The 27,714-nt window shown below is 35.0% G+C and overlaps 1 protein-coding gene across 1 annotated transcript in view; it reads left to right on the top strand.

Moving 5' to 3' along the window:
• Positions 1–27,714, top strand: part of TOGARAM1 (TOG array regulator of axonemal microtubules 1) — a 68,252-nt gene that overhangs the window by 39,157 nt on the left and 1,381 nt on the right. The window contains exons 8-17 of the mRNA XM_040257616.1: positions 2,448–2,600; positions 10,951–11,049; positions 12,249–12,421; positions 12,912–13,065; positions 16,054–16,207; positions 22,205–22,310; positions 22,604–22,839; positions 23,241–23,399; positions 26,371–26,541; positions 27,259–27,272. Coding sequence (XP_040113550.1) covers positions 2,448–2,600; positions 10,951–11,049; positions 12,249–12,421; positions 12,912–13,065; positions 16,054–16,207; positions 22,205–22,310; positions 22,604–22,839; positions 23,241–23,399; positions 26,371–26,541; positions 27,259–27,272 — 1,419 coding nt within the window. The remainder of the gene's footprint in view (positions 1–2,447; positions 2,601–10,950; positions 11,050–12,248; positions 12,422–12,911; positions 13,066–16,053; positions 16,208–22,204; positions 22,311–22,603; positions 22,840–23,240; positions 23,400–26,370; positions 26,542–27,258; positions 27,273–27,714) is intronic.

The following is a 27,714-nucleotide window of genomic DNA, read 5'->3' as shown; positions in this document are numbered from 1 at the left end:
ATCCAGTTTCTAAAATGGAACCTACTTTGGAAGAATATCCTTGGAATTAATGTGAGAGTTGGGCCATAGAGAAGGTTAAATGCTAAGAATTGATGCTTTTGAACTATGGTGCTGGAGAAGACTCTTGAGAGCCCCTTGGATAGCAAGGAGATCAAACCAGTCAGTCATCAACCCTGAATATTCCTTGGAAGGACTGATGCTTAAGCTGAAACTCCAGTACTTTGGCCACCTGATATGAAGAGCTGACTTATTGTAGAAGACCCTGATGGTGGAAAAGATTGAGTGTGAGAGGAGAAATGGGCGACAGAGGATGAGATAGTTGGATGGCATCATCGAAGCAATGGACATGAGTTTGAGCAAACTCTGGGAGATAGGGAAGGACAGGGAATCCTGGAGTCCATGGAGTTGCAAAGAATCAGACAGGACTGAGTGACTGAACAGCAACTAACCCTAGTTGTATCAGTTTGTGAGTCATTTAAATTTTAGTGGAGTGATAGGTCTTATAATAATATATGCTATAAAAAAAATAATAATGATATATGCTTCTATATGCAATGTTCAGTGTTTCCCAAACTTGTCTAATAGTGTTTTTCAAACTTGCCTAATACTAGGAATCGTGAGTAATGAATATAAATATAGATTCTGGGGCCTCACCTTATACATACTGAATCAATCTTCGGGGTTGCAAATACATATTTTTAACAAATAAGTTAGGTATTTCTCAGATCAAATTTTGGAAATACTGTTATTGAATTTACTATGAGAAATTCTTGGTTAAATTTAATATGCTTCCAAAGTGTTAAGTTTGGGTGGTTTAGGATTTTATTAATTTGGATTTACATTTTCTGATTATTTAGGATAGGTTTTGTGTTGGTTTTAGTAAGCAAGTCATTTGTACAATTTATTGTTGTAATTGGTGAAACATAAAAATGATAATGCTTAGAATAAGAGCTGCTGCTGCTAAGTTGCATCAGTCGTGTCCGACTCTGTGTGACCCCATAGACAGCAGCCTACCAGGCTCCCCTGTCCCTGGGATTCTCCAGGCAAGAACACTGGAGTGGGTTGCCATTTCCTTCTCCAATGCTACCTGAAGATAAAAATAATCATGTCAGAATTGTAAATCTAATCTGTCTATACTACAGCATCTCCAATAAAGATTTTCACATTGATTATACCACTACCCTACTATAGCACATTGTGCTAAAGTTCCTAATAAATGTTACAGTAAACTTATTTTCCTGTAGCTTTTGTTATCAACTATTAGTAGAAAGCATTTCCATCCAAAGCCAGTATCTTTATGAGGCTTACTTTATGAATTAACTATCAAAACCAAGAAGAATTTAGAAGGATATCCATGTTACTCCCAGAAGATCTGTATCATTTAATATCAGATATTTTTAAAATCTTCATCAGTGAATCTGACAGGTGTCCTTTACTCTGCAATACTCTCTAGCCTAACTGCCACCAGCCATGTTCTCTCCCCACGGTCCTGTTTTTTACTAAAATACCATCAATGGTATTAAATTATATTTTATTATTATTACTTAATGGTTTACATAGTAGATATACATAAAAATGGATGGTGACTCAAGTATATATTGCCTGGGATTTTCCACTTTGTAGTTTTGTGGTCTTACCAACTGCGAAGTGTTAGTATAGAGTGTTCAGTTTAAACATTCACATGTAGATTAAAATTTTAAGTACTTATTAAAAGGAGGCCTACATTAAGGGTTTGATTTGCTTTATTTTTAAACAGGAATGTAACATTTGGATATTTACCGTACGCTAGTCTCTGTGATAAGCCGTTTACATTTTCTTCATTTAATCCTCAGAAAGGTTCTGAAAGAGCTATTATAATATTTTTATCCCCATTTTACAAATACAGTTAAGTGTCTTGCCCATTTTCGGTATAGGTTAAGTGGCAGTTCTATGATTCAAAGCTGTGAAGCATGAGTCCAGATTCTGAGCTCGTTTACAACATGGTTTACTGCCCCACAAACTAGATCATGAGAGTGGGAGGAGAGAGAGAAATGGAAAATAGATCTGGAGCCCTTTCTCAGGACATAGATTAAGTATTCTAGATTTTAAACAATTCTGTTGTGCTGCAAAGTGTAAAATTTCATTTAAGCATTAAATGGCTATCACATTTTTAAAACATGAATGATTACCTCTTTCATTCATTGAATTTTTTATTTCATTGTCATTTTAAAGCCTGTTTTATAAAATAGGATAGTATAGCATATAAATGTTCCGATCTGCTAGTAAAGTAAAATATATTACAATATTTAAAAGAAAGTACTTTTTAAAAAATAGTATAATGTTATAATTTCTAGTGTTATTGAACCCTTTCTAAAACGTTAGGAGCCAAGATAGAGAAGAGATCCATACTTCCCTATGGTGTTACCTACATCATTCAGATAAGTTGTTTTATGTATTTTATTTTATAGGGACTACAACATCCAGTGTAAGCATAATTGGCCATCGTATGAACTATGGGTTTGGATGTGGTGACTTTGAAGAGGATAGGTCACATGACATTTCACCTAGTGCTTTAAAAATACAAAATAAGGAACAACCAAGACATTATAAGCATACGAAAGGTTAGTACATTTCAATCACAAGTTCATTTTTAGGACTGAGTGTCTTTGAATTTCATATCTTCCATTAACATGCCAATAAAGAAAAACTGAGATTTCTTAGTTTTGAGACTTTTCTTCTTACCCTTCTGATGTGTTGTTGTCGAAATAATTCTACTAAATAGAACACGTAGTTTACGTATTCTTATATGGTTATGTCTCAGGAGTCAATCCAGAGAACCTGTTACCCGAGAGGTTAAATCTAGGGAGTCCTTGCTGACCTTTACCCACATACACATACAGACACACACTCTGTACGTGTGCCACTTTAAAATGGGATGGAGAAGTCATATGAACAAATGATTCCCAGATGCCTGCTTAGGTTGTAACCACAGAGTAAAACTGTGGAAACAGGATTATAATTTTCCTGTGGTAGAACCTGGAAAGTTTTTTTGTTATCACAAACCATTGTTAACAATGTACCCTTTTTTTCTTTCTTTTAATTAAGCTTAATAGCAAGCAGCACTTCTGTGACTGCTTTTTTTTTTTTTTTTTTTTCAGAGATCCTGTTACAGCTGCTTTTAACATTTTTTCCTCAGAGTAAGAGACAATAATTTTGAGCCATCAGGGAAGCCCAGTTTTGAAGGGCATAAATATTTAAATAGAGTAAATAGAAGTCACCTATATTTCAGCATTGTAGTCTACCAGTAAATGTGAGGAACTGTCATTGTTTTGTGTGTAGCAACTTTTATAAGGTCAACTTTTGTCGTCTCTGGTCGTCTTAAGTCGTATATGTCCAGGTAGTCAGGCATTTTAGTTTATGTATACTTTTTGTGGAACTAATGCAAATTGAGTAAGAGTGAACTTGATTAGACACTTTTTCTTATTTTTTGTTTTTGTTTTGGTAAATTTCTAAAAATTTAATCTGTAAGATAATTCATAATATCTGTTCTTTGTGAGAAAGATCATTTGCCCATTGTTTTTATTAATACAAAAGAGGATGACAGGGTTTTTTCATATTTACTTACACATTTTATTTTTTATATAAGAAAAACCAAATACAAAAATATTTTTCTTCCTAAAGAAAATGTAATTTCATTGTTTTCAAATAATTGCTGAATATATTTTTTTTACTGCCAATGACTTTTTTTTTTTTTTTTGGATCATAAAAATATTGATGTCTTTGATCAACAGTTAATTCTACTCCAGAAAATTCTATCAAACTTACACTTCCAACTCTAAACCAAACATCTACTAGATCTATCTGGTCAACAAGAATAAACATATTCAAAACCAAACTTATCTTCCTTTCTAGACCTATTCCTCTTTCTTATTTTTTAATCTGTTTTTATTAGTGGCATTATCATTTTCCCAGTTATGGAGACTTAAAACTTTAGAGCCATCTTTTCTGCTTCTCTTTACCCTTCAGGCAGTGACCAATCCTACCAGTTCTTTTCAGTTTAACTTGGGTTTTCATAGCTTCTTCCCTGGGTAATTACAGTAGCCTTCTGATAAGACATTTTGTCTCTTTATTTTCATCTTTTCAATTCAGTGTACATAGTCTTCCAGAATTATCTTTCTAATCATCTCTTCCTTGCTCAAAACCTTTAGTGGTTTTCACAGAGTAAATTTCCAACTCTGTAGCATCATTTTTTCATACCCTTAACAATTTTGCCTCAGCTTACCTTTCTTGTGTTACCTCGTGAAAGTGAAAGTGAAGTCGCTCAGTTGTGTCCAATTCTTTGGACCCCATGGACTGTAAGCCTTCCAGGCTCTTCTGTCCATGGGATTTTCCAGGCAAGAATACTGGAATGTGTTGCCATTTCCTTCTCCAGGAGATCTTCCCAAACCAGGGACTGAACCCAGGTCTCCTGCATTGTAGGCAGACGCTTTACCGTCTGAGGCACCAGGGAAGCATTACCTCTTACTATACCTCTATTCATGCCCTATCCTCTGGCATTGTTTATTTGTGATTGCACTGTGTCTTCATTGCTGCGCACAGGCTTTCTTTAGTTGTGATGAGCAGGGGCTTCTCTTAGCAGTACACAGATTTCTCATTGTGGTGGCTTCTCTTGTTTCAGAGCACAGGCTCTCAGTACACGGACTTCATAGTTGTTGTATTCAGACTTAGTAATTGCTACTGTTTGGCTTAGTAGTTGTGGCTCTCAGGCCCTAGAACTTGGGCTTAGTAGTTGCGGTACTTAGTTGCTTAGTTGTGGCTTAGTTGCTCCATGGCATGTGGAATCTTCCCAACCAGGGATCGAACCCGTGTCCCTTACACTGGCAGGTGAATTCCTACCTACTCTATCACTAGGGAAGTCCATGTCTGCTTTTTGAATACTGGCTGAAATCCACTTCTTTATAAAGCTTTCCCCATGCTTCTGGTCTAGAGTAGTATAAGATAAAATTAAGATATAGGCATCTTTACATCTGTATTATGCTTCGTAGATAATGGTCCATGTGTATGTGTGCACTCAGTCACTCAGTGATGTCTGACCCTTTGTGACCCCATGGACTGTAATCTACCAGGCTCCTCTGTCCATGGAGTTTTCCAGGCAAGAATACTGGAGGGGGGTTTGCCATTTCCTACTTTAGAGGATCTTCCTGACCCAGGGGTTGAACCTGCATCTCTTGTGTCTCCTGCATTGGCCTTTACCACTGAGCCACCTGGGAAGCCACATATTAAATGAATAGAGTGATGATGATCCAGCCAAGATTAATAATCATGCAAAACCTGCATCCTCAAATAATCAGATTAAAGTAAATATTGAGTGCAGTGCTAAAAGGAATAAAAAGACTCCCAGGAAAAATATTGGTGATGAGTGACAGATGTGAATGGATTCCTTTTGCAAGAAAGAAACCTCAGACTTTTTTTAGAACTAGCTCTCCAAACCTCCTCTTCTTTCTCTCCTCTGCTGATTGTCCCTTTGAATGTGACCATTTTCTAGCATAGTAACCTTGAATTTCAATTAATGATTTAAGAAAGTGATTAAGATGGATGTTTGTTGCTAGCGAACTAGATTCTATAACTTAATATTTTCTCTTTCTCTATTTGAATAAATGGGGCAGAAATAACAAAAAAGGGTAGTTCATATGCAAAGAATCTTTTAAGCATCTTTATTTTAGGATTGAGATTTGAGCAGTATTTCTTTCAATAATTCTTTGCTTTAAAGAAAATATAGGGTAAAAAGTGAAAGTAATATTAAAAATGATGCTATGTCAGACTGCCCTGGTGGTCCAGTGATTAAAACTCCATGCTTCCAATGCAGGGGGCAGAGGTTTGATTGATCCCTGGTCGGGAAACTAAGGTCTTACATGCTAAGTGGTGCAGTGAAAAAAAAAATGATGTTATGTCAGTGTTTCTTATAAATGAAATTAAACTACTTAGGTATAGTCTTTATGTATGTATTTCCTCCCATGAGATTTAATTATCAATCACCTCTTAATAGTTAACGTATAGATTTTATGTTTGTTAACTATTGTGGAGCAAATTGTTCCATTTACTGAGATTTGTTTCTGTGTCACTGAACACTTTCTGGGGCTACCAGATGTTTCTGTCAGTTGACCTTAAATTAATTATATTTTGCTTTCATTTTTTTGTCTTGTAACATTCATTTAACATATTTATTGAGCACCTGCTGTGTGCCAAGCACTGTACTAATGGTCTCTGGAAAAGAATGAAAATCAAAGCTAGACATGAGTCCTATCCCCATAGAGCTTACAGTCTAGTAGGAGAAGGAGTAATTAAATAAATAATCATAAACTGAGGTAGAAGTTAATCTAGGAAAGTACAGATTGCTGTGAGATTGACTTGATCTGTTCCCAGGAGTGAGAAGCTTTCTTTCAAGGTTATCTTCTTTTTGTTTGATTATTGTGCTATGATTATTTTCTAACATCTTTGAAACTCCTAATTCTGATATGTATGAACTCCTTAAGTAAAGAAAGTTTTCTTTTCTGTCCAGTGCCTAGTCTGAACTAGGTTTCATTTTTTTTTAATTGAGGTATAGTTGATGTACAATACTGTGTTAGTTTCAAATATATAGCAAAGTGATTCAGCTTTATATATGTATATTTAGAGAGATGTAGTTCAGATTAATTATCCTTATAGGTTATTATTAATACAAGATATTGAATATAGTTCCCTGTATAAATCCTTGTTGCTTATCTATTTTATGTATAGTAGTGTGTATATGTTAATCCCGTACTCCTAGTTTATTCTTTTCACATGCATGTCAGCCATCTGTATGTCTTCCTTGAAGAAATGTCTATTTAGGTCTTCTGCTCACTTTTGATTGGGTTGTTCAGTTTTTTGGTTATTAAGTTGTATGTGCTATTTGTATATTTTAGAAATTAAGCCCTTCTCAGTCACAACATTGACAAATATTTTTTCCCAAGTCCATAGGTAGTCTTTTTGTTTTGTTTATACAGCAGTTTCCTTCACTCTGCCAAAGCTTATAAGTTTGGGTAGGTCTAATTTGTTTATTTTTGCTGTGTCCTTTTGGCTTTGGAGAATGATCTAAGAAGACATTGATACAATTTATGTCTGAGAATTTTTTGTCTATGTTCTCTTCTAGGAGTTTCATGGTGCCTTGATATTTAGGTCTTACAAGGTTTATTTTTGTGTATGGTTTGAAGTAGTATTCTAATTCCATTGATTTACGTGTAACTGTCCAGCTTTCCCAACACCACTTGCTGAAAAGACTGAAAACTTCTCAAACATAGAGAAGGAAACAGATATCCAGGTACAGGAAGCACAGAGGGTCCTAAGCAAAATGAACCTAAACACCCACACAAGGCATATCATAATTAACATAGAAAAAGTTAAAGAGAAGATTGTAAAAACAGCAAGAGGAAAGGAGTCAAAGAGTCAATTACAGGGGAACCCCCATAAGGCTATCTCCTGTTTTTTTGCATAAATTTTGCAGGCCACAAGGGGATGGCAACGTATATTCAAAGTCCTGAAAGGGAAAAAAACCTGCAACATAGGAAACTCTACCGAGCAAAATTGTCACACAAATCTAAAAGTAGATTCACAAAACCAAAAATGAAAAGAACTCTAGCATAATATAAAAGAAAATCATCAAACCCTAAAAGGAAATACAAAAAGAAGAAATGCAAAATCAGCTGGGAGGCAAGTTTTCAAATGGCAGTGTGTACATACCTACTAATATTACTTTAAATGTCTGTGGACTAAATGCTCTAATCAAAAAAACAGAGTGGCAGATTGGATTTTAAAAAAAAGCGCCAAGAACCTATAATAGGCTACCTACAAGAGAATCACCTTAGGATAAAGGACGCTCACAGATTGAAAGTGAGGGGATGGAAAAAGATATATCATGCAAATGGAAGTAGCAAGAAAATGGGAGTAGCGATAATTATATCAGACAAATTGACATTAAACAGTCCATAAAGAAAGAGAACATTTTATCATGAAAAAGAGATCAATACGGGAAGAGGATATTACATTCATTGACATGTGCATCCAATATAGGAGCACCTAAATATATAAAATGAATACTAAAAACATGAAGGGAGAAATTGAAAGGAATGCAATAATAGTAGACAACTTTAACACCCCACTGAAACCAATGGACAGATCTTCCAGACAGAAAATCAGTGAAGAAACAGAGATCATAAATTATACAATAGTCCAGGTGGATTTAATTAATATCTGTAGGGCACTACATCCAAAAACCCCAGAATCACATTTTTTTTTTCCCCAAGTACCCATGGAATGTCCTCTGCAGTAGACCACATACTAGGTCACAAAACAAGGCTTAACAAAGTTAAGAGGATAGAAATTATTTCTAGTATCTTTTCTGACCACAACAGTATGAAGCTAGAAATCAGCCACAGAAAGAAAATGATAATAAGAAAAAAACCCACTTGGATACTAAACCACATACTACTAAAAAACCAGTGGGTCATCATTGAAATCAAAGAGGAAATCAGAAAACACCTCAAGACAATTGACAGTGAAAACACAACCTTACAGAATCTGTGGGATGCAGCGAAAGCTTTTCTAAGAGGGAAGTTTATAGTGATACAGGCCTTAATAAAGAAGAAAAATCTCAAAAAATCTCCCACCTAAAAGACCTGGAAGAAGGACAAATGAGACCCAAAATCAGCAGAAGGAAGGAAATAAATATATATCAGAGAGTAAATAAATGAGATAAAAAAGTGCGAAGATCAATAAAATCAAGAGCCCCTCCCCTTTTTCAAAAAATAAAATTTAGTAACCTCTAGCCAAGCTCAAGAAGAAAAAAGATAGGACCCAAAAAACAACATAAGAAAGTAAAGAGAAATAACAACTGATTCCACAGAAATACAGAAACTCATACTACAAAGATTTATATGCCAACAAATTAGACAAGTTTTTAGAAATATGAAGTCTGCCAAAATTGAATCAAGAAGAAACAGATATTTGAACAAACCAATTACTAAAAGTGAAATCAAACATCTATTTTGAAAAACTCCCTACAAACAAAAGTCTAGGACCAGATGGTCTCATTGAGGAACTCCACCAAACATACAAAGACTGCACACCTATGCTCAAATTATTCCAAAAGACTGAAGAGAAGGGAACACTCCCAAAATCATTCTATAAAGCCACCATCATCCTGATATCAAAACCAAGGATAATTACAAAAAAAAAAGGAAGAAAGAAAATTACATGTCAATATGTTTGATAAATATAGATGGAAAAATCCTCAACAAAATATTAGCAACTTGAATCCAATATAGTACATAAAATGGATCAAAAAACATGATCAACTTGGAGTCACTCTAGGGTCTCAAGGACAGTTTATTATACCTAATCAAATCAATATGATATATACCACATCATCAAAACAAAAGACAGAAACTATATGGTCATTTCAATAGATGCAGAAAAAAGCATTTGATAAAATTCAACATCCGTCCATTATTTAAAAAAAACAAACAAACCTCTCACCAAAGTGGGTATAGGTAAATAAGTGTTAGTCACTCAGCCATGTCGGACTCTTTGCAACACCATGGACTGCAGCCTGCCAGGCTTCTCTGTCCATGGGATTCTCCAGGCAAGAATAGTAGAGTGGGTAGCCATTCCCTTCTGCAGAATATCTTCCCTACCCAGGGAATGAACTCAAGTCTCCTGCATTACAGACAAACTTCTTTTTTTACCGTCTGGGCCACCAGGAAAGCCCTGTAAGTACAGAGGGAATGAATCTCGAAAGCGATTTATGACAAACCCACAGCCAACATAATACTCAATGGTGAAATGCTGAATGCCTTCCTGCTAAATTCAGGAACAAGGCAAGGATGCCTGCTCTCACCACTTCTATTCAGTGTAGCTTTGGAAACTCTAGCCACAGCAGTCAGACAAGAAAAAGTAAAAAAAGATATCCAAATCAGAAGGGAGGATGTAAAGCTGTCACTATTTGTAGATGATATGATACTCTATATGCTGCTGCTGCTGCTATGTCGCTTCAGTCGTGTCCAACTCTGTGCGACCCCATAGATGGCAGCCTACCAGGCTCCTCCATCCATGGGATTTTCCAGGCAAGAGTACTGGAGTGGGTTGCCATTGCCTTCTCCAGATACTCTATATAGAGATCCCTAAAAACTCCACACAAAAACTATGATAACTAATAAATGAATTCGGCAAAGTAGCAGGATACAAGAGTAATATACAGAAATCTGCTTCGTTTCTTTATACTTAAAACCAAATACCAGAAAGTAAAAAAAAAAATCACATCCAAAAATTAAATAAAATACCTAGGACTAAACTTAACCACAGGGTGAAAGAACTATACACCAAAGACTATAAAACATTGATAAAGGAAATTGAAGATGATTTTAAGAAATGGAAAGATATCATTTGCTCTTTGATTTCAAGATTTAATATTGTTATACTGCCCAAAACAAATTATACAGATTTAATGTGATCCCTATCAATATAACCATGACAAATTTCACAGAACTAGAACAAATAATAATAAAATGTATATGGAACCACAAACACCCAGAATTGCCAAAGCAATACTGAGGAAAAAGAAAAAAGCTGGAGGTGTATTCCTTTTAGACTTCAAACAATATTGCAAAGTTACAGTAATCAAACAGTTTGGTATTTGCACAAAAGCAGATACATAGATCAGTGGAAAAGAACACAGAGCTCAAAAATAAACCCACAAACCTGCAGTCAATTAATCTATGACAGAGGACACAAGAATATACACTGAACAAACCAAGTATTCTAAGTATTTATTGAATTAATGTGTATGTATTATAAATGTATGAAATTGATTTTCAGTTTCATAAAACCATGTTATGATATCCTAAAATACTAGATAAGTATGTATTTTTTAATGTTTTTGTTTGTTTGTTTGTTTAGCATCTACAGGGTCATCATCAAATTTCCACCAAATTTCCAGTTTTGACTTCATGTCTACAAATACCTTATCAGAAGACTCAGTAGTAGTTGTTGGAAAAGGTATTCTAAAATTATTTAGCCTTTTAATTGTATGTGTTCTTCACGTATAAGCAAAGCATATCAATAAAGAATAGAGAAGAGTGTGCTTCAGGTGTTGAATAGAACTTTCTTTTTGAAAATATTGTTAAATTGAAAGAATTAAAAGTGAATACTTAGCACCACATTTCTGACCTCTAATGAAACAATGGTAAATTTGTGTCAGTAATTTTCAGAGAGATGTATTATGTGACCGGTGCAGTTTAGGCAGTTTCTAAGATACTTCTAGGATAGCTTAAATAATTTTATTGCGGTTTAAATTCAAATTGTAGTCCTTTTTGATTGACTTAGTAATCAATATAAATTAATATAATTCTATAACATCTCATGCAAAGACTAGACAAATGTTAATTAGTATCTGTTATATATTTCAGGTAGGCTGAGAAACCTTTGAACAACTTGTTTGCAAATATCCTTTAAAGTTATCAATTGAGGTATAATTGACGAATAAAATTATAAGACATTTAAAGTGTACAATGTGATGATTAAATACCTATATACATTGTAAAAAGATTTCTCCATCTAGTCCATTAACACAACCCAACTAGATTCTTTTTTAATTGCAAAACTAGAATATGATGATATATGTTGAGGGTGTACATCTTATTTTTGGTAAATAGAATGAAATACTTAGAAAGCTTTCCCGACTTCTTTGTTGATATCATTAAGTTAATTTTAGATCCTCCTCAGATTGACTTCAGTCTCTCCTTATAAGCTTATTTTCTCTATTTGCCTTGTGCCCAATCAAACATCACTCCACAAACATGCTTTCTACTTGTTCAGCTCTGCTTACAAACATCTTTATCTCATAGGATGTTCTCCCTGCCTTCCTCACGTGTCTACTCAAATTCTTTTATGTCTTCCAGTCCCAGCTCAAATCCTTGCTCTTTGAAACCATCTTAAACACTCAGCTCGCGTAACCTTTCATTCATGTGAACTCAGAACTTACAATATTCAAATATGCAGTTCTCATTTGACATCATCATGAAATGTCTTGTTATTATGTTATTTTGATAAGGTGTTTTTATATTTTGTGATTATTTAACATGTTTTTCTTATTAATTATATCGTTTACTTCTTTTAAAACCTTGTCTTAAAACTTTGTTGTCCTGTATAACGTCACATAAATATTTAATGACAGTTTGATGGTTGGTTGCTTTCAGGGGTATTTGGAAATCCAATTCCAGCACCAGCAACCTGCAGTCAATCAGTGATAACTTCTGTGGAAAATGGGGTTTCGTTTGCAGTTAAAAATACTGAACCACCATCAGGGATTTATGGAAGAGCAGTTCAGCAGAGTATTCCATCATATGTTGATTCTGAGAATGAAAAAGATGTAAGGTTATTTCCTAATTATTAGGATAAATTCAAGCTTATGATACGTCATTGTTTTGTGTGTATCAGATTTGGGGTGATAAAAGTGCTTTGATTATAATTTTTTAAATCTCAATGTAATTGAAATTCCTGAACCTTAATCATGTAAATGATAGATTATTCTCCTTTTCCACCAAATATATTGTTATTCTGGTGTAAAGTATCTAATGTACTTTATATTCTACCTGTACTTTATATACATATATATGTGTGTATGTATATATTCGACAATTTTCTAGGATATCCTCAAGGAGTAACAAACTAGTATCTTTAGGCACAAATTTAGTTCGCAGTTGGTACTATGTAATTCTATTCAATTTTAGAATTACTGAAATAAGGACTAAGAAATGTATAATTTATTTTGTATAGCATACAGTTGCCTAAGATGAAGATGGTTATTTTAAGTGTCATACTTTCTAAATGATTAGAGCTATTTCAACTTTTTCATGCAGATTAAAGTTTCTATTTCAAAATCTACTTATGACAAGATGAGACAAAAGAGAAAAGAGGAAAAAGAACTTTTTGACATTAAGGATTCTGAAAAGAAGGAACAGAGTCCCTGGGAACGAATAAAACATACAGGAAATGAAAAAATGGCACCTCAAAGTAAGTGGAATTTAACATTTGGTGTGATTTTATTTAACTCATAATACTCTAAAACTACTGTACTATGGTTTAACTGAGGGTGATATATGACTAATAGTGGAATATGCTGAACTATCATACTGAAATTTGAATGACTCAGTAACATATATAGTTGACTATATATGATAGTTATATATAATATATATAACTATTTGAAATTTGAATTTAAAACTATTTGAAATTTGAATTTTCAGCATTCTCAAATAATTTCACTATTACTGTCATAAAATCTAGGGGGAGAAAAACCCACAAAACTTCTTACCTAAGCCAGTAGTTCAAAGTAGGAATGGAAGTACAAATATAGCAAATAATATAAATAGTGACAAATCACAAATTGTTACATATTCATTCTAGAGACATCAACTAATTTTGTGATTTTTCACCTATAATGTAGGCTTTACAGGTTTTATTTCTAAGAAGTATAAGGAGAGTGCTTCCCTGAAGTTACCGTTATATTATTTGAACAGAAGAGTATGCTTACAAGATAAATACAGAAAGTGAGAATAACCTTTTAGAAACTGTTGTCGTAACACTTTTATTGTATTTTGTAAAAGTATCAGTCTGCAAGAGAAGAAGTTTTTAAGAAACAAAACAAAGCCCCTAGCCTGGGCAACACTGCTTTAGATTGATGTTCTGTACACCTCCTTTTCCAGAGTAATATTTGTTTTGTTTTGTGTCTCTTTTTTTCCAGGTAAAAACAATAGAAATTGTCATATAATGCCGAGGTTAATAATTTGGTGTTATATACGCATCCCTTCCTAATGAATTATTCTCCCTTGAGAATGAAAGTAAAATAGATATAAGAGGAATCCTTAAAACTTTAGCAACAGTTTTTTCACCTGTAATACAGGAATAATAGTACCCATCACATAAGGTTGTCGAATGAATTAAATGAGATGATGTAAATGAAGCATTTAGCACAATGCAGGCAGGAGTTCAATAAATGATAGTTAGTGGTGCTGTTTTGAATTTGCTGTTCTTTCTGGGTTATAAAATTCCAAAGTGTTTTTTTTTTAATACGTATCAATCTTATTTATGAAATCTAATGAGGGTACATCTGAACCATCAAAAAAATTATTGAGGTCTATTTATTGTATTCATTGTCATGTAATTTTCTTCAGATATGATTTACTCAAACAAAAATTGGTACTAATTTATCACTACAGTAATCCAAAATAATATATTCATCTTTTTGCATGCATCTTCTTATCTGGTATGTGATAAAATTTGGAAAGTACAAATTCTTTCTTAGACCTGTTTATATAAAATCAAAAGCGATAGTCGGCCTAGATGAAAATCCTGCCTTTGCCACTCATTAGCATGAGACCTTAAATACATTTCTTAGCCTCTGTAAAACTCAGTTCTATTTTCGGCTGCAAATTGTAGATAATGAGAATATATATCACACCTTTGTTGAGAGAATTAAATGTAAAGTTTGTAAAGCATTTGTCACAACATCTAATATGAAGTATTTAAATATCTCTTTAGGGACCTTCCTGGTAGTCCAGTGGTTAAGAATCAGTGCTTTCAATGCTGGGTATACAGGTTCAGTCCCTGGTTGGAGAACTGAGATCCCATATGCCATGTAGTGTAGCCAAAAAAAAACTCTTAACATGAAAAAATAACTAATCTTTACCCATTTACAAAAGCCATTACACATTCTATTTTATCTTTTTGATTTTTTTTTCTTTCTAACATCTTCACTACATGTGTCTTACAGTGTATAGCAGCTTTGTGGTAGGTATTACCCTGGGCACTTATTTCCCCAATATCTAGCACAATGCCATATATCTGGAAAATAGATAGTAAATGTTTGATTGTGGAAGAAACATTGATCATGCTACTACATATTATCTTAGGATTTCTAGTATACCGTAAGTGCTATCAGTTCAGTTCAGTCACTCAGTCATGTCCGACTCTTTGCGACCCCATGAATCGCAGCATGCCAGGCCTCCCTGTCCATCACCAACTCCCGGAGTTCACTCAGACTCACGTCCATCGAGTCTGTGTTGCCATCCAGCCATCTCATCTTCGGTCGTCCCCTTCTCCTCCTGTCCCCAATCCCTCCCAGCATCAGAGTCTTTTCCATGAGTCAACTCTTCGCATGAGGTGGCCAAAGTTCTAGAGTTTCAGCTTCAGCATCATTCCTGCCAAAGAAATCCCAGGGCTGATCTCCTTCAGAATGGACTGGTTGGATCTCCTTGCAGTCCAAGGGACTCTCAAGAGTCTTCTCCAACACCACAGTTCAAAAGCATCAATTCTTCGGTGCTCAGCCTTCTTCACAGTCCAACTCTCACATCCATACATGACCACAGGAAAAATCATACCAATAGCAAAACTGGTAATTTATACACAGTTGTTACAAAGTTTTATTTCTGTTTTCAATTGTATGGTAAATTAGGTATGCATCCACATTTTTTTTTTTACAAAATGGGATCATATTCTTCTTACCAGCTGTTATTGCTAGCTCTTAAAGCCAAACTTTGTTATATGATTCATGACTGCAAAACCACTTAAACATTTATAGTAATATAATTTAATAGTTTTATATATAAAAATATAAGTTTTTAAATAACTTTGATATCAGGTATTATAGTTCTGTTGGAGACTGAACTAATAGTTGAAGCTTCCTCCCTGGCTCAGCAGTAAAGAATCCACCTGCAATGCAGGGTTCCATCCCTGGGTCAGGAAGATTCCCTGGAGAAGGAAATGTCAACCCACTCCAGTGTTCTTGCCTGGAAAACCCCATGGAACAGAGGAGCCTGGCGGGTTATAGTCCATGAGATCTCAAAAGAGTCAGACACAACTTAGCGACTAAATAACAACAACAACAAACTAATATAAGTTTCTTTAAGAAATATTTATAGACTTCATGGTCAGAATATTAAGTTTGTACCCCTTTGTATCAGAGTTAGTTTACGCTTTATTTAGTATGTTTCTTTGTTTTAGATGAAGCATCTCCTGGAGCCATTCCACAGTATAAAGAAAGGATGCCTTCTGTCACTCATAGTCCAGAAATAATGGATTCATCAGAACTACGGCCATTTTCCAAACCCGAAGTAGCACTGACAGAAGCTCTGAGGCTTTTAGCTGATGAGGATTGGTGAGTTAACCATCCCTTTTCCAAAAGTTTTCTGAAATTATTTTTTATAAATTAAAACATTTCCTATTATAATAGTCATAGAAAGGATTACTTAATGTTCTTAGGCAGTCTCGGTTTTTCCCAGCTTATAATTAATAGCTGAACTCTGGGCCTCATAGAGTGCTATATTAACAGTTATGACATGTATTATAAGGATATAGTTTAGCTTTATTAACCTTTTGGTATTAAGTTCAAATCTCATCATTTCTCCAAGTGTTTCTCTGTGAAATACATTCTACAAAAGTCTTGAAAATACTTACTCTGTTTCTACCATGGCTGCATAGCTACCCAGCCAGCCCAGCCAGTAAATCAAGGCAAACAGAAAGACAGTGGCATTCCGCTTGCTTCAGCTGGAGCATGTATTGGCTGCTCTGTCCCATTTCCTCCTCTATTCCTTCAGTCTGTCTTCATCCTCAGTGTGTACCTCATCTTCAGTTTTGCTTTTTGTCCTCGATCATATTCATCAGCATAAAAATCCTTCCTAAACTGCACACCATCTTCACATTTTCACATTTCTTTTCTCCTCACTTGTTAGCAAAAGACCTTAAAAATGGCAATTCATTTGTCTACTTTTTCACCTCTTGTTTTCTTCTCAGCCTTCTTTAATTGACTTTCAACCCTCCCCTCCACGACCATCACTTTACTTCACTAAAACTGCAAAATAGCCATTTGCTAAATCTACACTGGTCACTTACTGTCATCGTACTTAGCCTCTCAGCATCATTTGAAATACAGTTGACACTCCCTTTTTTTTTTAAATTAATTTTTCTTTTGACTGCATTGGGTCTTTGTTGCTGTGTGCAAGCTTATTTTTCCTGCTTCAGTGCTTAGTGCTTATTGGTGTTCTGTTTGATTTCAGTATTGAGGAGTGCTCCAGAATTTAATCCACGGACATTCTCTATTTACATTCATTTCAAGGATCCAGGCTGGCGATCTTTTCCTTTAAAGAACCAGACAGTAAAATATTTTAGACTTTGCAGGCCACATGTCTCTGTTGCAGCTACTCAGCTTTGCTGTTATAATGAAAAATCAGCCTTGGACATTATGAAAACAAATGGGGATGGCTATGCTTAAATGAACTTTACTTATAAAAATTTGACTTTTAGAAGAAAACTCTGATGGGGCCAGATTTGGTCAGTGAATCATAGTTTGCCAGTCCCTTTCTTAAATGATCTCATTCAGCTTCATAGCTTTAAATTCCATCCATACTCTGATTTCTCATAAATGCATATCTGAATTCCTGGTATCTTCTTGACCTCTAAGCTTATAAGCTCTAAGCTTCTACTTGATACTTCCACTTGGATTACAGTAGGCATTTTAAATTTAATATGTCTAAAGTATAACTATTAAACTTCCACTTCTTGCCAAGATGGATTAACAGGTATTAGATTTGCCTTCACATTAGAAAGAACTAAAGAAATCATACAAAATACATGAAGCAGTGGTTTTGAGAATATTGTTCACCAGGCAGTGAAAGACAGTGATCCTTGAGAAACAAACAAGGTAATCCCTATACCTGCCCTCGCTAACTTCCTGCAGAGTTTTCAAATCACAGCTTAGAGAGGGGAAAACCATGTACATATCAGCAGAAGTGGAGATAAAACTGGGAGTTTGGGGAAGCCAAGATAGCTAGAGCTTGCAGCCAGAATGCCAGAGGAGGATACAGCTTCTTAAAGAACTCTAGGATCCTTCAGAGAATTACTCTCAAATGTTTAGCTGAGTATTGGTCAAGGCATGCGTGTGAAGCCAGAACAAGAAACACTCATAGGAGTTACAAAGAACAATCCCTGGAGCATATACAAGGCCAAGAATACTTTTCTCTCCCCACCGGCAGAGTGGAAAACCTTACAAGTTACATGGCATTGTACAATAGTCCAAAGAGTTTTGCTTCATCTATGTAATGAATAAACCCTAGGCTAAAGACTGACTTTGTTCCACCAAACAGAACATAAAAGCAAGACCTGAGAGGATCAGACTTTCCAAATAACTATATCTCATAACAAAGCTAAGGATATTCATAGGAATATAAAAATATCTAAGATAAAAATTCACAGTGCCTGGCATCTGGTAACAAATTACCAGGCATGCAAAGAGGCAGGAAAACACAACGCATGAGAGGGGGAACAAAGCAAACAATGGAAACTAATCCAAAAATGGTATCAGGTCAGTTCAGTCGCTCAGTCGTGTCTGACTCTTGGCGACCCCGTAGACTGCAGCACACCAGGCTTCCCTGTCCATCACCAACTCGCGGAGCTTACTCAAACTCATGTCCATCACATTGGTGATGGCATCCAACCATCTCATCCTCTGTCGTCCCCTTCTCCCACCTTCAATCTTTCCCAGCATCAGGATCTTTTCCAATGAGTCGGTTTTCTGATGGCCAGAGTATTGGAGTTTCAGCATCAGTTCTTCCAATGAATATTCAGGGCTGATTTCCTTTAGGAAGGACTGGTTTGATCTCCTTGCTGTCCAAGGGCCTCTCAAGAGTCTTCTCCAACACCACAGTTCAAATGCATCAATTCTTTGGCACTCAACTCTCACATCGATACAAGACTATTGGAAAAACCATACCTTTGACTAGATGGACCTTTGTTGGTACAGTCATGTCTCTGCTTTTTAATAAGCTGCCTAGGTTGGTCATAACTTTTCTTCCAAGGAGCAAGTGTCCTTTAATTTCATGGCTGCAATCACCATCTGCAGTGATTTTGTAGCCCCCAAAAATAAAGTCTGTCACTGTTTCCATTGTTTCCCCATCTATTTGGTATGAAGTGATGAAACTGGATGCCATGATCTTAGTTTCCTGAATGTTTGAGTTTTAAGCCAGCTTTTTCACTCTCTTCTTTCACTTTCATCAAGAGGCTCTTAGTTCTTCTTCGCTTTTTGCCATAAGTGTGTTATCATCTGCATATCTGAGGTTATTGATATTTCTCCTTGCAATCTTGATTCCAGCTTGTGCTTTATCCAGCCCACCATTTCACATGATGTACTCTGCATTTAGTTAAATAAGCACAGTGATAACAAACAGCCTTGATATACTCCTTTCCCAATCTGAAAACAGTCTGTTGTTCCACCTCCAGTTCTAACTGTTGCTATAGATTATGGAATTACTAGACAAAGACATTATTTTAACTATAGTTATAATTCTAATCCATTATGTTAGAGAAGCTAGAGGAAAGACATGAACTGAGGATTGGTGAACTGTAGGGAGACTTGCAAAATCCCTTTTGCCGTATAATGTAACATGATTGAGGGAAGTAATAGTCCATCATATTCACCCTTAAGGGGAGGGTATTATTCAGGTCATGTATACTGGGGGCAGGAAGCAAGCTTTAGACGTCTGTCTTATCATTTAGACTGTCATTAGACATTTATCATTAGAATCATTTAGAATTCTATCACATCACGAATAAAGAGGGCCATTTTATATTGATAAGGGAGTTAATTCAGCAAGAAGACATGGCCATCCTGAACATTTATTAATCATATACTGGAGCTTCAGATTATATTAAGCAACTACTGGTAGAACTGCAGAAAAATAAACAAATCCACAATTATAGTTGGAACTCAAACAATCCTTTCTCATTAATTGATAGAACTAGAAGAAAGAAAATCAATAAGGATATAGAATTTCAACTTGACCTGATTGACATTTATAGAACACTTCAGCTAAAACAACAGAATTCATTCTGTTCAAGTCTGAAAGGGTCTTTACTGAGAAAGACTGTGTTCTAAAACATAAAACAAGTAATTTAAAAGGTTTCAGCAAGGTTTGTTCTCTGACCACAGTGGAATTAAATTAGAAGTTAGAAACACATACCTGAAAAATCTCTAAGTATTTGGAAACTAAGTATCATCCTTACTAATCACCCATGGCTCTAAGAATGGAAAATTAGAAAGCATTTTGAATTTAAGGAAATTAAAAATTAAACAAAATTTGTGGGATACAGCTAAATTAGAGGAGAATTTATAGCCCTGTAATACCTATATTATAAAAGATGAAAAGTTTTATATCAGTGACCTCAGGTTTCACCTGAAACTGAAATGCAAATGAAGCCCAAAATAAGCAAAGAAAGAAAATAATAAAGAATGTAATGGAAAGCAATGAAATAGAAAACAAACAATTGGGAATACAATTGAAAATAAAAGGAGTCTCTTGGGGAAGATAAATATAATTGGTAAACCTTTAGTCAGACTGATGAAGAAAAAAAGAAACAAATTACTACATCAGGAATGAGAGAAGGAATATCACTACTGATCATACAGCTATTAAATAAACAATGAAGGAAAAAATAAATAATAAAGGAATATGATAAATAGCTTTAGGCCCATAAATTTGACAGCTTAGTGAAATGGACAGATTTTTGGAAAGACACAGTCTACCAAAACTCACTCAAAAAGATACAGATAATCTGTATTACCCAGTATCTCTTGAGGAAATTGAATTTGAATTTCTTTCCCACAAAGAAAACTTCATGCTTGGATTATTTCACTAAGGAATTATATCAAACATTTAAGGAAGAAATCAATTTTACACAAACTTCTAGAACATCGAAGAAGCTGGTGTGCTTCCTGTCTCATTCTTTGCCATCAGCATTACCCTGATACCAGAACTATGCAGATAAATGTTTCACATGAACTTGAAAAAATGGTCTGCATTCTGGTGTTGGTTGTAGTGTTCTATCAATGTTCAGAAGATCAAGTTGGTTGGTAGTGGTTGAAACTGTTAAATTTTCTGTATGCTTACTGGTTTCTAATTTACTTTTTCTATCAGTTACTGGGCTTTTAAAATCTCTAAGTATAGTTTAAGCTTTGTATATTCCTTCGTAAATTAAGTTGATTTTTTTGGTTGATGTTGGTTTCTCTTTAGCACTTAAATTTTATTCAATGTTTTCTGGCTTGTATATTTCTGACCTGAAGTCTTTTATCGTTGTTATCTTTGTTCTGCTGTATGTAATTTGCCCTTTTTTTATATGGCTGTTTTTAAGAAAATTCGCTTTAACAGTCTTTTTAGTAATTTGATAATGATGTTCCATTTCGTGTTTTTTTGTGGTTATCCTATTTAGGATTTGTTCTTGGATCTGAGAATTTATAGCTTTGATCAAATTTGGAAAAATTTCAGCCACTCTTTCTTAATTTTTCTGCCTTCCTCTCTTGACTGCACTTTCTATTATTCATGTTTAGAATCTTGTTGTTTACACATCTGAATGGTAACTGTAACAGCTTTATGCTTATCCAAAAAATGAAAATCTTGAACCAGACATCTGCTAAATAGATTTACTCTTGCCACCTTGAAATCTTGGGTCTTTTCTCCCTGTTCCCCCCTAATTTATTCAGGGGATTTAAATGCTTAAAAAAGTAACCACTATCAATATTACCAACTAAGGAAACTCAGCTTACATTTTTCAAATGATTAAAATGGAAACCATCAAGTTTGAAATGTAATGTCTCTATCCCCCTTAAATCTACTCTCTTGTTAGTATTCACCTACCCTTCATCTGTCTCATTAGGTAAGATAACGAGAAAGAAATACGAGTTACATAACCATCTTATCAATGGTTTTCCTCTTGGATCACCAACAAAATTATGGCTAGTTATTTAATCTCCTTCCATTTTTGTTTTATTGCTTCCCTCACATCTGCCATTCCTTTCCTTTCTATTCTCTAAAAAGAATATGACATGCTTACCAGTGGAGAAATGTTCCTTTTTATTTACAAAGCATATGCTTAATTTGACTGTCAGTAGTGGTTTTGAATGGTGTTTTGAATCAGGAGTAGAACAATGGGAGTAAATAAAACTTTCCATATCTTTTATTTGAGCTTCCTGCATGATAAGGGAAGATAGAGAGGGTCTCCTCATTGGCAATAATCCATACTCACAAAAGAAGAAGAAATCTGAGATCCTGTTCCAGTGGAGCCCCATTTAATACATGATTTTGTTGTTTGTTTCTCTTTCCCTTAGGGAGAAGAAAATTGAGGGACTGAACTTTATTAGATGTTTAGCTGCTTTTCATTCTGAAATACTGAACACAAAGTTGCATGAAACAAATTTTGCAGTAGTTCAAGAGGTAAACTTATTTTTCAGCTGAGTTAAGGAGTGTTTGGATAACAAAATATAAACATACCATATTTACCTGACCTTGAAAAACTGTACTAAATGAAATCAGTAGCTTGTATGTAAATAACTCATGCCTTACTTTGCAACACTTAAAAAAATTTATAAAATGTTGATTTTTTTAAAGACATAATATTATACATATGAAAGCATGTTGCTTTGATAATAAATTTGGCTTCAAGGTCATTATTACTGATTTTCTTTCAGAATTTCAGCAAAATGTACATTTTGGAAATTTTCTTTTAGGTAAAAAATTTACGCTCTGGAGTTTCTCGTGCTGCTGTGGTCTGTTTAAGTGATCTTTTCACTCACCTGAAAAAGAGCATGGATCAAGAACTAGATAATACTGTAAAAGTTTTGTTACAGAAGTCAGGAGAATCAAATACATTTATAAGAGAAGATGTTGACAAGGCGTTAAGAGCTATGATCACTAATGTAACTCCTGGACGTGCAGTTGTTTCTCTTATCAATGGAGGACAAAGGTAATGTTCAAAATAATCTGGATATGTCCTTAAACTAAAAATGCAGTTGTTTGTAATCTGGGGTATAGGGGAAAAAAGCAAATTTCAATGTTATTTCAGTCAGAAAACATGTATTAAATAATTCCCTTGTGGTAAAAGTCAGATTAGGTACTAAGCATACAGAAGACAATAATATTGTTATTTTAATAGGGTTACTAACCTTCATAGATCTGGAGCTAAATAAATGTCAGTGATTATAACTTTTATTTTTAACTTCTTGGAAGAGATAGCTAATGTAAATAATTTGTCATTTTGGCCTACAACAAGGATGGCTGAGGCTTAGGAGTAATCATTTAACTTTTAAGGTATATCTTTGGAAAATAGTTTATCAGCTCTACTGTAATTGACCATGTTTCCTCTAGCCACTTACACATTGCAGTAAGAAGATGTGCGGCCCAGCATTTATCAGATGTGGTAGAATTTATGGAACCAGAGCGTGTTTTATCTGGAACAAAGGATATGGCTGACCGTATATTACCCGCTGCTGCTAAATTTGCTCAGGACAGCTCACCAGAAACCAGGTGAGTAGCTGCTAAAAATATTGTTGAGTCTCTTATTTACTATAAGGGCTTAAATGTAGAAACAAAGGATGGAGAAGAATGAACATTTTTCTAAATGGAAACATGGGACCCCCACAGATTGGTTCTGGGAGATGATCTTTTTTGACTGATTTGTAAATGATCTTGAGGGAGTGCACAGTGAATTCTCCAAATTTACAGATGACACTGCATACTTCTGGGTTAAGTAAGATGCCATGTCCCAGGGATGATCTGCATGAAAACCGTAGAAGACTATGTAAGTGGGCAGAAAAGTGGCAGAAGAAACTCACTGTGGGTAAATATAAGGTAAATGCATTTAGGGGAAAATGATGTATTTCCAAGCAGTCAGGTCGAATCAAGGAAGAATACAGGAAGCAAACTGAATAGCATGAGAAATGTGCACTTAGAAAATTCCATGAATTCTTGAGTGCTGTCTTGTACTCAAAGAACAATTTTATGAAGGTTAAGAATGGTCAGGGAAGGATAACAGAGTAATTAAGAAATGGATGGTACTATAGCTGTAATGCTGAGAGAAGTTTGGATGTAATCAGAAGCTTAGGTTTAATTCCTAGCTCGAGCCACTGTCAGCCCTTAGCAAGTTACTTAACCTCTGTTAGCCTCTGTTTCATCATCTATAAAATTAGTAAGGTTTGACTAGATGTTTATAATGTCCCATACAGAATCTAAAAATTATGGCAGTTATATGTGAACTCAGATTAAAGGGAGAAGGTAGGACCTTGACTTTGTGGAGACTAAAAGGTAAAGAAGGACATCAAACTTCTAACATTTTAAGACAGAGATGTTCATTACTTTAAGTATCTACAGTTAAGCTTGTGGAAGTCATTATGCCAAAAAAAATTTATAGAAACTAAATATATTCATTTAATATTCCTGCATAACAAATAACCACAAACATAGTGATTTAAGGCGACACAGGCTCTTCTAGCTTACCATTTTTAGGTTAGAAGTCTGGCATGCTCAGTTGGGTTCTCTGCTTAGGGTTTCATAAGGCTGATATCAGGGTGGTAACAGCGCAGGGCTCTTGCACTGTAGAAGAACCTGCTTGCAAACTCAGCTTGTTGACTGAATGCAGTTTCTTGTGATTATTGGACAGAGGTTACCATTTCCTTGCTGGCCCTCAGCCGGGATCTTTTCTCAGCTCCTTTACGTCCACTTGAATTCCTTCTCATGCAGCCCACCTCCATCTTCAAGCCAGCACCAACAAGGCGAATCCCTCTCATGCTTGGAATTTGTTTGACTTCTTTTTCTTCTACCAGCTACAGAAAGCTCTGTGCATTTAAAGGCTCATGTGATTCACTTAAGTCCACCCAGATCATCTCCCTATCTTAAAATCAGCTGTACCATTAAATCTAACATAATCCTGGAAGTTACATCTCGTATATTCACAAATTGTAGGAATTAGAGCCGGATATCTTTGGGGTAACCATTTTAGAAGTTGTGCATACCACTGCTGCTGCAGCTGCTGCTGCTAAGTCGCTTCAGTCATGTCTGACTCTGTGCGACCCCATAGACGGCAGCCCACCAGGCTCTCCCATCCCTGGGATTCTCCAGGCAAGAATACTGGAGTGGGTTGCCATTTCCTTCTCCAATGCATGAAAGTGAAAAATAGCACAGTAAAGCTCAAAACAATTTAGGAGGGTTGGATCATAATAGACCAGTTAGAAACAAAATAAAGTTTACAATAGTTGTTTTTTGTACGTTTTAACTTTTCCTTAATGGCATAGTAATTCTTCTAATCCATTTTGTCATTTCTTAGATTCTTATTTAAAGTTTTAAAATACAGAATAATGACAACTTTCCAGTTATAGTGTTCCTTACATTTTTTTGTCTTTTGCTTGCTCATTTGTTTGTTTTAGCCATTCGCATATCATTACAGTCTATGGTAGACCTACAGTCCTTACCATTCTGGGATAAAAGTTAGAGTCAGCTTTGAAACTATAACTAATTAGGAGCTATTTATCTAGGTGTTTACCTTATTCTGGTTGTGGGGCAAGAAAACTAATTTTTATTCTCTGATACTACCCCCCTTTCTGTAATTTCATTACATTTGAACAAATCTAGTTGATATAAATGATTCTGAGATCATCTTATACATCTCTCCCACAAAAGTTTTGCCTTCTCTGGTTCTTCTAGTGTCATACATTCAAAGTTGTAGGTAAAGGTATAATTTTAATTATTTTAGGGTCAAGTCTCCAGGAAGAAGAAGCATACAGTTTTATGAGGTAATATAAGACCCCCCTGTCCAAAAATAATCTCCAGTATGCACTTCCACCGCATCATTTACCATAATAATGATATCCTGGCTTAGGGTATTATCCCAAAAGAATTATGTTAAAACTAATGTAGCATTTTAAAAAAAACCTAGTTTTGGAGAACATTAGACATTTCATTAATGTATCAGCCACGATTTACCAGCTAACTTTGGATGTATTTTAGATAGCAAAGAATAGGTTTTTGAAGAATTGAAGCCCAGGTAAGTTTTGGCAGGAAAAAGAAAAGAGAGAGAGTCAGAAATACAGAATCTTGGGTTGACTTAGGCCAGAACATCTGGCCAGCCTATGAGCAGCAAAAGGTCACCAGACAAGGAAGTCAGAACAAAGACAAACACTTCTTTTAATTCATCACAGTTCTGCCAAATGCCAGTCTTTATATGGACCCTTGGGTGCCTGAAAAAGTCATAGCTTTGACTCTCCTTTACATATAGCTAAAAGATTTGAAGCTATGTTTTTTTAAAAGGTGGGTGGCAAGAGAATGCTGTACTCTCTAATCCGGTTAGTGCAACTGTATTTCAGTGGCTTATTCAATATAGGGATGATAATCTTGATGTTGATAGGTTTTTTTTTTTCTACTGGGGGAAAAAAATTAAATCTAAGGACAGAAACTTAAGCTAGTTAAGATTTATAGAATTATTTCACATATTAAATATCCATAGGTATTATGGTCGAAAGATGCTTTTCCTCATGATGTGTCATCCTAACTTTGATAAAATGCTTGAAAAGTATGTGCCATCTAAAGATTTGCCATATATTAAGGAATCTGTTAAAAGCTTACGGCAAAAGGTATGTACAAGAAATTTATTTTATAACACAACTTTAAAAGCAATGTTCATTTGCTGAGGAAGGTAAAGGATAGAAATAATTACTTCTTTGATTATTTCTGTTAGCCATTCAGAATAGATCTACAGTAGCATTTCAACAACTGCAGTACTGAAGAGACATTCATAGTGTCAGTAAATGTTTATTGAATAGAAGGTTGATATTTGGTAGAATGTAGTGTGGCTTATCAGAATTACAAGACTTGTGTTTGAATCACAACTTGAGAAGTAGCAATTATATAATCTTACACATATCATTTCTTTATTATTTTTTATAAAATGAGGATAATGTTTATTACACTTAGTTCGTACTTTATTTACCTTGTACATTACACTGTTAGAGCTTCTACCACGTTGTTGATAAAGGAGTTCCTTGAGGGGAAGCCCCATGTCTTATATATCCTTGTAGATACTGAGTATTCAAAAATGTCTGTAAAAGAGTAACTGAGGGACTGTCAAGTGAAATGAAATGTGAAAAGTGCCTTATAAAGTAACCCAAGGGTTGCTAATGTTATTTTTCTTACCTTTGAGTTTCTTAACTGTAAAAGAGTGATCAATTTATAATTATCCATTCTATATTGCTAAAGATTATAAACTTTCTGAATGGGTTGATCATGTTCCTCCCAAAACAAAGGGCTTTTGTTTTTTGTTTTGTTTTTTTGTATTTGCTATTTTTTCTTATTTTTTTGTTTTGTTTTTGTTGTATTATTTTTTATTTTTCTTAAGGACAAAAGACAGGGGTGGGGGAGTCTATCAAAAGTAATATTAGGCCAGAGCCCTTTTCAAAAGTGTAAAGTCAACCTTTCTAAAAGAAAATTGATTCTTGGGCTTCCCTGGTGGCTCAGTAGTAAAGAATCCACCTACCAATGTAGGTGGTTACTTTGCCAACAAAGGTCCGTCTAGTCAAGGCTATGGTTTTTCCAGTGGTCATGTATGGATGTGAGAGTTGGACTGTGAAGAAAGCTGAGTGCCGAGGAATTGATGCTCTTGAACTGTGGTGTTGGAGAAGACTCTTGAGAGTCTCTTGGACTGCAAGAAGATCCAACCAGTCCATTCTGAAGGAGATCAGCCCTGGGATTTCTTGGAGGGAATGATGCTGAAGCTGAAACCTCCAGTACTTTGGCCACCTCATGCAAAGAGTTGACTCATTGGAAAAGACTCTGATGCTGGGAGGGATTGGGG

Source organism: Oryx dammah, unplaced genomic scaffold, assembly GCF_014754425.2.
Source record: "Oryx dammah isolate SB20612 unplaced genomic scaffold, SCBI_Odam_1.1 HiC_scaffold_16, whole genome shotgun sequence".
Classification (NCBI taxonomy): Eukaryota; Metazoa; Chordata; class Mammalia; order Artiodactyla; family Bovidae; genus Oryx; species Oryx dammah.
Note: the sequence above shows the minus strand (reverse complement) of the source record. Positions and strands in the feature narration are given on the sequence as shown.